The sequence below is a fragment of the Lepisosteus oculatus genome, chromosome 2 (genome assembly GCF_040954835.1).
Source record: "Lepisosteus oculatus isolate fLepOcu1 chromosome 2, fLepOcu1.hap2, whole genome shotgun sequence".
NCBI classification, from domain to species: domain Eukaryota; kingdom Metazoa; phylum Chordata; class Actinopteri; order Semionotiformes; family Lepisosteidae; genus Lepisosteus; species Lepisosteus oculatus.
The window spans coordinates 68,204,231-68,215,222 of NC_090697.1; the positions used below are offsets into that span (position 1 = coordinate 68,204,231).

At 39.5% G+C, this 10,992-nt stretch overlaps 1 protein-coding gene across 3 annotated transcripts; it reads right to left on the reverse strand.

Annotated features, from left to right (window-relative positions):
* Window positions 1-106: 106 nt before the first annotated feature.
* Window positions 107-10,992, reverse strand: LOC102690450 (indoleamine 2,3-dioxygenase 2-like). Of its 3 annotated transcripts, none has more exons than XM_006625557.3 (10): window positions 10,808-10,992; window positions 8,405-8,500; window positions 7,827-7,946; window positions 6,472-6,590; window positions 5,774-5,788; window positions 5,310-5,409; window positions 4,056-4,173; window positions 2,974-3,025; window positions 2,337-2,485; window positions 107-2,159 (listed from the first exon to the last, which is right to left on the reverse strand). In XM_006625557.3, the coding sequence occupies exons 1-10, from the start codon at window positions 10,904-10,906 to the stop codon at window positions 1,813-1,815; spliced, it is 1,215 nt and encodes a 404-aa protein (XP_006625620.2). In that variant the 5' UTR covers window positions 10,907-10,992; the 3' UTR covers window positions 107-1,812. The 3 variants fall into 3 exon arrangements, with proteins under 3 accessions (XP_006625620.2, XP_069037599.1, XP_069037607.1); XM_069181498.1 differs by having other exon boundaries at window positions 8,405-8,496; window positions 10,808-10,886; XM_069181506.1 differs by lacking the exon at window positions 10,808-10,992 and adding an exon at window positions 9,008-9,229 and having other exon boundaries at window positions 8,405-8,496.

The window sequence follows — 10,992 nt, forward strand, 5'->3', positions numbered from 1 at the left end:
GAATGTAGTACTTTAGCAGTTTTGGGGTATCCAATGCCAAAAATGCCAATGCACTTTTTAAAAGAATGAAAACAAGTTAAATATACTCAAGTATTCCGACGAACAATCATTTTTTTATCATTTATTTGTAGCACACACCAGTATAATACATTATGATTGCTATAATACAGCATGATAAATAAACACAACAGGTATAACTTTCATGTAAACATTTTTTTTCTTTCTATGTACAGTATAATGCAAATGTCAGTCTTCAATGTAGATACTACCAAATGTAAAAATACAATACTGTTTTTTTCAGGGGTTAATCCTGGTAATGTTGTGGTGCCTGTCAGATTCTGAGAGCTGAAGGGTCTTATTCGGGTCAACAGAAACTTCCTCGAGCATTTCCTTACTAGGCATAAACTAATATAATAGATTGTGCAGCATGGAATACATATTTACATGTTCAGTACTTAATAACAGTAACAGCTGGACATTGCTGTAAAACTGTTTTAGTAATAAAACTAATACAATTTGAGGGAATATAAACAACTGTGTGTCTTACATGCTTTTAAAAATAGCGTGACAATTTGAATATGAAGAAACTGAATGCAAAGAATGGGTCAAAAAACAGCATAATATACAAGCGTTTTCAACCATATTGTTACGAAGGTCACACAAAAACACAATTATATATCTAATTATATATAGTATAAGTATACAGTTATCTGCACATTAGACAGCATGTACAGTACAATTGCTTATGCCCTTATGCATCCAATAAGTCCAATGGTACTACACAGTTTCAAAGCAACTCTCTTGTCTTTTATGAATATATTCAGCTACACAATTACCACTATTTTGAATCAAATGTGATATATGCTGGTAAAAGAATTTGACATGAATCATATACTAACTATGTAATGTATTATTATAATAAGTACATATGTGTTTACTAAATAATTACTATGTGCATTTAGTTACAGTAACTAGTTTATTCCACTAAATGTAACTTAAGTTGCTAGTCACATATGATACTGTATATCCCTTATCTCATCATAGTGTATTTCAATGTTTTTAGAATTTTATACATACAGCACAGTTCACATCTCGTTCATATATATATAATCCTCCTCCTGTCTGCGTGGAACAGGCTGAAGAGTGACTCATCTGTGAACAGGACCTGAAGCCACTGCTGACGAGTCCATCGCAGCCTCAGTCTGGCCAGTTGGGTGTGACGTCTAGGAGGTGTGAGCAGAGGGCCTCTGACAGGTCGCCTTGCTCTAAGGTCAGCAGCATGGAGCCTAACTGTCCTGTCACTGATGTGGGCATTGGTTCTGCCGGCGGTTTTAGCAGCAGTACGGGTGGCAGATCTGAAACGATCTCTCAGATGGACCAGTCTGATGGGTCAGTCCTGCTCTGGTGTGGTCACTCGACTGAATCTCAGAGCGGCTTACTCCATAGTGTCTGGCAACGCTGGCACATGACATGCCTGCCTGCAGCATGTCAATGGCCCTCTCTCTTGCTTCTGGTGACAGTCAAGGCATTGTGGAATGCACAGAAAACTGACTAAGTGTGGCCTTTTTCTTGCATGGACCTAAGCTTTGAATTAAGACCTTTTTAAAGGTGCCCTGATCAGGCATTGTTCCACCTGGACCTCGTTGGGTAAAAGTGCACCAAAGGAGCTTTCGTGTGATTGGCAAGCTGGAATTGCACAAGCTGTATTGCTGATCAGAGGGCTTAAAACAAATTGACAATGTTTCGTGAAAGTACATAAGCTATATCTATAGTATTCTCATTCCAGAAAACGGTGCATTTTGGTTTTTTCCATCAGTATATTAAATAGTCTTTAGTGGAATTGCGAATGCTTTGGAGGAAGCGCAGGACGTCGGAGCCGCCAGTGCCCGTTTCCCTTAAAGCCAGGCTTGTCCCGCCAAATGGGCAGCCAGAACGTTTGGCTTTATTGGCCGGAATATTGATGTACTTGTACACGGTGTTGATGTGATAGCTCCTGAGCTTGACCAGCTCAGCCACACAGCAGTTGTAGGCAAAGCTCAGACGTGCACTGGCGCTGGAGATGACGTACTGGCGCAGAGCGGGTCCCGCGGCGATGGCTTCAATTAGCCGTCTGTGGGGTGGGGGCATGTATTCTCTCATTCGCATCAGGAAAGAAGCATCTGGAATGTCGATAAAGAGAAAGCACAGGAGCTCATAAGCATACAGGAAAATGTACTGACTGCCCCGTCAACTGGTTTGTGATAGCTACGTTTTGCCTACACTAAACAAGAATGTAATTAACTATCTAACAGAAAAGTCTATTGGGAACTTGAGAAAGGTGTATCTTCTCAGCTCACCATGCTCCTCTTTGTGGCGAATTCCCAGCAGCTCGTCGAAGCACTGTATGGCTGAGCTCTGCGCTGCACTGCCACCAGAGAAATGTCGGGGTTCCTCCCACACCCCTTCATATCTTAAACCCTCTGGCAACATAGGGTTGTCTTTCCAGCTGGGATGTGACAAGACATGCAAGATTTTGTTAAAATGACATGCATCTTTTATATCTGGTGTGATGAAGAAGGCATCTTTATAAATATTTTATGGTCTTGCAGAAACAAATGTTTGTGGTGATTATCTGTTCCACCTAAAATGCAAATGTCAGTGGAAGGCAGATATAATTAAAACTCTTGCAGCATATTCTCTCAAACTTACTGAAGCCTGGTGACAGAATAACATTTTAAAAGGATTGTGATCAATCCCAGTGAAACTATGAGAAAAGCCCCATAAAGTTTGGCAGAAGCCATGTGAACCAGTTCAAAGGAAAGAAACCTTTTTAAGTAGGGATGGGTGCCAAAACAAAAAATGTGTTTCCTTTATTACGTCATACACTCATCAAATGTGGCACCATTATGGGACTGAGAAGATTCAGTGCAATGTTTTGGAAAAGCTGAATCCCTTCTGCTGCAGTCCAGTCCATTGGTCAATTATTGAACTTACCCAGATAAAAAGGTGCGCAAGACACCATAGAACAATGTGGGGTCCACTTCTCCTGTAAACATGGAAAATGACATTTAAATTAACACAAAAATAAGCACATTTAGTTTTGACTCCAAATTAAATCAGCAGGGTCAGGAAGGGTCTAAATCTATAGGAAACCCCATCATTTTACTGAATAAGCCAATTAGAACACTGAAAATAAAGAACAGAGAGACAAGCCCTTTGGAAGATGTGTCTGAGACATCAGTCTTTTTGTTTCCTGGTTCATTTAAGTGCCTCCTCACTCAACTGGAAACCAACAGAGTTGTTTTCTTCTAAGTGACCCCTGGTGTCTTGCTAGTGTACCTGTTGATATGGCAGATTATGCATTGACAACGAAAAGTGGATCCCAGGTTTGAGAACCTTAAATGTTCCCAGACCAAGAAAGACAATTCATGTTGAGTGGGACTCAAACCAAAAATGCCACCTACGGTCAGGTTGTCCACAACTAGTCCTGGAAGGCAGGTGTGTCTGTGCATTTTCATTCCAATTCTGTACTTAACAAGACAGTAATACCAGCTGGGTACTGTCTTAACTGGACCAATTTAACTGTTTCCCCCACCTATTCAGGTGTTTCTGCTTTAAAGAGACTTAGAAACCCTGCAGATACACTAGTCCTCCAAGAACACGATTGTACACCTCTGATCTTAAAAACACTGCTCATGTAAGTATCCTTGAATTGATAAGCAATTAGCAACCCAACCAATTGTTGGACAGAAAACCTCTTCCTGTTTTGAATGATTTTTTACATTACCTTTAAGAATTGTTGGTTACCTACACCTCAGATAGAGAGGCATAATCTACATCTACATTCAGAAGAATGTACTGCATTCTACATTCATAATTTAAAAAAATGATTTCCTCCAAAAAGACGCGATGTGATTGTTCTGTCCACAAATACACATATAATACTGGTGATTTAGAGTGGCAGTCATGTGAATAAATGACATGCTATTATTCTGAGCTCATTTGAACAATGGACCTGTGGTTATTCTGAAGGTTTAAGAATATGTGCAATATCCATGTGCAGATGAAGATCCTACCATGCATGAGCTGGAAAGCTTCCCTCATCTCAATTAGAGAGGCGGCTGTAGTCAAAAGTGCCTCCTCCATGGAGCTGATGTCATGAGTTACCATAGAGTTCATCGCCATGGCAATGCCCTGAAAGCAAAAAAAAAGTTCAACAACCACATTCAGGACAAAGCAAACACTGTCCTTCTTTTTCCTCATTGCCCATTGATTCCAAAAGTCTCTAACCCCTGAGGAGGAGAGAATGGTGTTTTTAAATCCACATCACTTCAAACACATGAGATACTTACTCCCATGTTCCAGTCTAATCCTAAAATTGGACTACAGAAATAATGTATTTGCTGAGCTATCTTCTAAGGTCCACATAGGATTCTGTATGTCCAGAATTCTGCAACCTGCGCACTAACTAAAACACTTCTGCACTGGCACATGTTTCCCATCCTCTGTAAATTACACTTCCAATTAAATTTAAAGTGGACTTTAAGGTTCTGCAGCCTGCATAAGATGATGAATAGTCGATTTCCAGATCATTTTAAGGACTTATTGCATTTTTTTATTGCACGAGTGTAGTCCAGCTGAGGTTTGTTGATTCTGCCCTTCCGAAGTCACCACAAAGTGAACAAAGCTTTCTTGTGTGCAGCACCACATCCGGGGAGCCCAGGGCTCAAAGACCATCAACACATTCAAAACTTGCTGGGAGACTCATCTTTTTCACTACAAATTGTAATGTGGAATTGAATCTTGTTCTTGGAACTGCTGGGCAGATTTTCTTTCCTTTCTTTGTGTTTCTGTTGTGTCCTGTCTATACAGCGCTTAGAGTTTTCTTTAAAAAAGTGCTCATAAATAAAATTGTATTACAGTTCCCATTCTGACAGTATATGGTTTATTCAAATGAAAGGGCTGGCAAAGAATGAATATGCGGGATATTTTATGAGGATTTCATTGTTCACTCAGAGGATAAGAATTCCATTGAAAAATGTCAGATTGTTAAAGAATGAACTTAAAGAGTGTAGGGTAGTTTAAGAATAAACTAATACACAAAAGAGCCACTCAAACTTTCAGTCCAGATTATAATTCTCAGCTTTCTTTTATCTGTCTTGTTTTAATGTTATTTTATTCAGTTTATTTTAACCAGCATTTTCATTTTTTTAAAATAACATCTATGCATAAGCGCTGATTTCATTTCATGTTTGGTGTTTGAGCTTATTATCCTACAATCTTACATGTGTTTTTAATTTTTTTTCTAGAGCTTTAGACATGAATCTTGCCTGTAGTCCTGAACTGGCAGCCTTCTCTACCATCAGAGAAACCAAAAGGAATCCTTTGCATGTGTCCCCTCCAGGCAATGTGAACACAGTGTCCAGGTTCCTAGGGTTAAGTATGAGAAACAGTTAAATGTTTTTACATCAAATACTAACAAATTTACATTTATTTAATAAGAATAACAAAATTCAAACCTCAGGAGTTATGGAGTTATCTACCCTGCAAATATACAGTATGTTTGAATAAACCCTATTAAGTTTGAATTCCTTGCTTGAAAGGTGTAGTCAAAGTTAACAAGATGGATTACTTCAAGCTCAACAAAGAAACACGAACATGAAGAGTTTATTGCATTTAGGACTGAAACAGGAGCAATGTTTTGCATAGAGAGTCTTCTAGAAATCTTTCATATGTTCTTATATTTAAAAAATGTTTACAGTCAACATTAATGAACAGAAATCAGTAAACTTACCCTATGTCCATGGGTCTTTCCAGTCACATGGTTAAAAGTTAATATTTAGAGGTAAAGGGGTAGGGGAAAAGCAGACAAAAGGAAAGTTGTTAATTTACTCATCTCCTTGGCATTATCCATTGTCTAAACGCTAAACCATGGTAACTGCATAATACAAAACACTCATTGCTAATGTACCGTACATTTTTGTGCCTTTTGTTTCTTACAAAAATGGAGAACCACATCCCTGTGCGTTATAGGGAACTGGTTCTTGGTCAGCATGTACTGTATATTTAATTTCCGAAAACATAATAACATACCACTGCAGTCACTCTCCAGATAGTTCCACTTCTGTCACTGTGAGGGATGCAGGTTAAATCATTGTCCATCGAGAGTACTATGACTAGAGTAGATGACTTCTCAATGGTTCACCTAGAACATCTTATATCCTTTATCCATCATCCATTGACTATTCACTCTAATTTGTGCCCTACTTTACAACTTGAACCATTACAATCTCAGGCTAATAAGAAAACCAGACTATGTTTTGACTGTGAAAGAACCAAGAATACGTTTCACAGTCTGAAAAGCTAATAATGGCAGCTTTGTTGAAAATATGACATGTGATGGGCACAGACAGCAGTAACCACCTTCACTGATCAAAGAGTGAAGCTCAGGAGTCATAGGAGTGGCAGAAAGTGGTAAACAAGAGCGCATACCCATTCCGGTCCTTTTTCTTCCAATTGGCCAGAACTGAGTCAGCATAAACCAAGATGGGGGGAAGGCCGAGGACTTCAGACACTCTGCAGTAAGGCACGGCCAGACCCTTTGGTAGGGTCTGTCAATAAGAGTTTAAGCAACAATCTTCAGTAACAGTCAGATAAACACAAATTCTCAGATTACTGAATTTACTGATAAATTCAAACTCCGACTACTATGCTCACCTGTAATTTAAATCGTTTTAGCTGCCAGTAAAATTATAGGACCACCTGACTTGGCAAGGTCATCCACTCCCATTTGAGGGGCAAAAATGCAGGCATCATATGAAAAGGACAAGCATGTTTTATACGATGTAGCAGGTCAGCTATAGAAGGAGGCTGTCACATATAAGTACAGTATAATATTCTCATAAGAACAGTATAATATTGTGTAGACCTTTCCATGCAATCTTTGTTGTGATGAAAAAAGTGTATGAATTTGATTTAGTTTATGTTGCTATAAACAAATATATATATAGTATATGTAAGTTCTCCAGCCCTTACCCTGTTCCTGAACAGCTAAGGGGTCTATTCGCATTCATGCCAGGTTCATAGTTGCTTAATGGCAACAATGTTTATTAATCTTATGCTTTCAAGATTAATGTTTATGTTGTCTATTAATATTCATTATTAATAATTATTATTAGTCATAACTTTAAGACATCACAAAGACTGGGGCTATCTCCAGTATTGGGCACCACTGTAGTGAGGTGATTTAATGCAAAATCCCATTCAGTTATTAAAAGACACTTCAGAAATTACTGTCTCTCCTCACTTCTCTGGCATAGAAGGCCACCATGTCATCCAGATTAAATCTCAGCTCTTGACTGCCACATTCCATTGTTTCACATTGTTTTCTATGTTAATGGTTTTAGAAGAAACACATAAAACCTGTGGGTGGCACGGTGTCTCAGTGGTTAGCTGTGCTGCCTCGTGGAGCTGGGGTCCTGGGTTCAGACCTGGGGTGCTGTTAGTGTGGAGCTTGTATGTTCACATGAGTTTTCACCGGGTGCTCTGGCTTCCTCCCATAGTCCAAAGGCATACTTGTGGGTTAATTGGCTTTTGGGAAAATAAACATTAGGTGTGAGCCTATCTGTGTCTGTGTGTGTTTCTGCCCTGTGATGGACTGCCATCCTGCCCAGGGTGTATCCTGCCTTGCGCCTGTTGCTTGCCAGTATAGGCTCTGTTTCCCTGCTGACCTTGAATAGGAAGAAGCAGTTAGAAAATGGATGGATATAAAACATGTTGGACCCCTCCAGGACCAGAATGGGGCAGGTCTGTCTTTGAAATGCCTTTGAAAAACCACCCCCACTCACCTTGGCTGGCTTCTCTTTCCCCTCCTGCCACACATAGCCCATGGTGATGACACCTAGCGCCAGGTGTGCCAGCCTCAGTTCCCTGTGCCCCTTGAGGTGGTGGATACTCAGCAAAGGCATCTGTTAATGGCACAATAAACAAGGTGTGAGAAGCTATTACAGTATCTTTGAAACACAAGACACACAGCACATGATCAGAAGAAGCATAAGTCCGCAAAACAACCTCCAAACAAGTGTGATCCATTTGCTTCTTAAGGTTTACCAGTCCAGCAAACAATTTTCTCTGTCGGGATTAATAGAAATAATGCATAACATTTCTTGCCCTAAGTAATCTGTGTATCACAGCATAAAACACAATGCTATTCCTATGAGTACTTTGAGTATTACAGATTTGTTTTGTACAACTACCATTACCACTGCTGCTATCACTGCAGGTGTTGGATAGACAACGCAAGTACAGTAGATGTACATAGATGTTTGCATTAAAAAAATGGATTTAACTTTTTTTTTCTGTGCTGCAGACAGGTGCTACAGTTGCTTCAGGTTTTGGACAAATATACGACTGCTAGGAATCTCACCTGTTTGACTTTGTCTTGAAGCTGATGGCTCTCAATTAAGAAGTTGAGGTTTGTGGCAATGTCCATCCAGGCCTGATAGTAGGCTGGAAGATCTGTCTGAGAGATGTAACAGATGGTGAATATTAGAAAATCCACCTGCATGCACTGCAGCTTCAGTAAATACAGAGAGTAAAACTGTTTACTGCAGTCTTTATGTTGCACTCATCTCACCTTGGAGCGAATTAATATTCAGTTTCAAAAACAAAGGGAAATATTACTGCTTTTGAAGCTGCTTGTGGTCTTTACTGATCAGACTAAAATAAACAATAAACAAAGTAATGCTATTACTAACAAAGGTACAGTACATCCGAAAAATGTTTATTATGTTCACTGTGTCGAACAAAATCAATAAAATAATTATTTTCAGCTGTCAGTTTTTCCTTTAGTTTAGAGACTACAAGGAATAAATTAATGCATAAAAAATCTCAAGCTTATCTATGTAACATGCCCACTTATGCACATCATGCATTCCTATTGTGGCAAATTTTCAAATAAAATGACTGCTTAAGAAAATTAACATGAGTTAATTAATATATTCAAGGCTGAAGAACTTTTAGTCATCACCTTTAAAAAGTAAAAAATCATTGTCTTCACAAGCACAAGGCGCTTGTGGCCATTTTGTCTTGGATTCCTGACAGATAAGTTAAGAGTACTGGTGCCCTGGCTGCCTGAGTGTAATCCGCCTGCAGCAGTGGTGTGCTGGGTTTCCACTGGCGTTAAAACGAGAACTTGTCATTCCTCCTGTGCTCTCAGCCCTCGGAGTGGAATGAGATACTGGTTTACAGTTCCTAGACAGTGACAGCAAGGGGATTGTGAGTGACCAATGAGGCAGCACAGGGTGGTTCCCTATACTATCAGATCCTTGATCCCTTACAGTAACATTAACCACTTGGATAGCCACAGAAAAAAATCCCAGTCTTGATCATGTGTTTTGAAATAGCAAGCCTGTGTCCTGGTGAGAGAGGGAGGATTTTCAAAAAGCTCTGTTTGTCTCTTGTGCCATTCTCCAGGCCAGGGGGCCAGAAATCAATAATAATCAGTATTCCAAGGATTGATTATGGACACTTTCTTTAACACTTGACTATTGACCTCAATACAGAGTGTTCAGCTGCTTTGTGCAACTGTAGAAGTGTAAGGAACTCTTAAAAGGGAAGGGACAATTTATAGTCTTTTATACTGTACCTGTAATACACAATTTGTACTGCATTTTATTTAAAAGTGTACATGACTCATGGGGAGGAATTACTAAATTCCAGTTAATCTACAGTAGGTGCCTTTCAAATACAGCTGCAAAATCCGTGTACTCTTTTAAATAACTGATTAGGTCCTGACTGGGCATCCAGGGTGAGAACTAATGTCCAAAATAAAAACAGGGTGAATTGGTGTTTTGGTGACTATCAACATTTCAGTTGAGTTACTTGCTCTCTATGAGCTGTGGTAGCTCAAATGGCAAGGGTCTCTAACTCCTGCCCAGAAAGTCCCAGGTTCAGTCTCAGATAGGGGATGTAGTTTGTTCTAATTCGTTCCAGATGGCTCCCAGGTCCACAACCTGCTTTCCAAATGAGCACCAGGGGGTTAATCCTTTGGGGCTAATAGGCTGGCTGGAGTGTGATGCTAACCACATCACCTCCACTCCCAGTATTGGATGGCCAAGAAAAATGGTGGCCCTTGACCCCCATTCTCAAGTGGGGTTTTATAGCCTGGAAAGGAACTTACTGTAACTTGTCCTCTGTTTCTTTACATGGCTAAATTACTAACCACAGATTCTGGTATGTCACCGGTAAAGGTGTGGACAGACCTCACCAAACTTTTGTGTGGAAGCATGTCCTCACATGTTTTGTTAGACTAGTTTGAACAGGTAACCACAGAAGATATTATTGAATATATTCTTCCGGAAGACAGGACTAGTGTCCTTGAGTAACTTCATGTCATTTTATCAAAGTATAAATATTATTTCTGATCATAAAGGGTAGTCTCAAGCACAAAGGGAAACAATCTGGTTTATCTCTGAGGCACTTTAATTACAAAAACCTACCTAGAGGACTTGGTAGTTGTGTTCTCTTTCATGCCAGAAGACACAAATAACGTCAGTGAAATGTCAAATTTGTCAGTAAGATTTGAATTAGTTGTTGTACAGTATCATTCAATCACCATCATAATGCTTCTAATAGTTTCGTTCCAAAGTACTCTTGCTACTGTATATGGGGCTGCAATTATTTTAAAAAACAGCAGGAGTAACAAAGTTTATTATTCTGAGAATCATTACATTTACATTTATGCTATGCATAAAACCTCCTACATTAAGAATCATATGAAAAATACAGCATTAAAAAAAATAGACTGAGAAATAAAGGTTTTTCTCACCAGCGGGTCTTCTAGGACGAAGCCATATTCTTCAGACACATGGAAAGCTCCCAGGTGGATGTCAGAAGGGTTTCCCATGTTTCTCTCTTGCTCTCCCATCCCTGTGCTGTGGTGAGTTCCAGCTGCACTTATTTTGGCCTAAGACACTTTTGCCTCGCTCCCTTACTTTCAAGGAACAGACTAGG

Excerpts from the sequence above, each read along its gene's own strand:
- LOC102690450 (XM_006625557.3), bottom strand. The coding sequence starts at position 10,906 with ATGGGAGAGCAAGAGAGAAACATGGGAAACCCTTCTGACATCCACCTG. Across the intron at positions 8,501-10,807 it reads TCGTCCTAGAAGACCCGCTG|ACAGATCTTCCAGCCTACTA; the intron begins GTGAGAAAAACC and ends TACATCTCTCAG. Across the intron at positions 6,591-7,826 it reads GGAAAGAGAAGCCAGCCAAG|ACCCTACCAAAGGGTCTGGC; the intron begins GTGAGTGGGGGT and ends TCTTATTGACAG.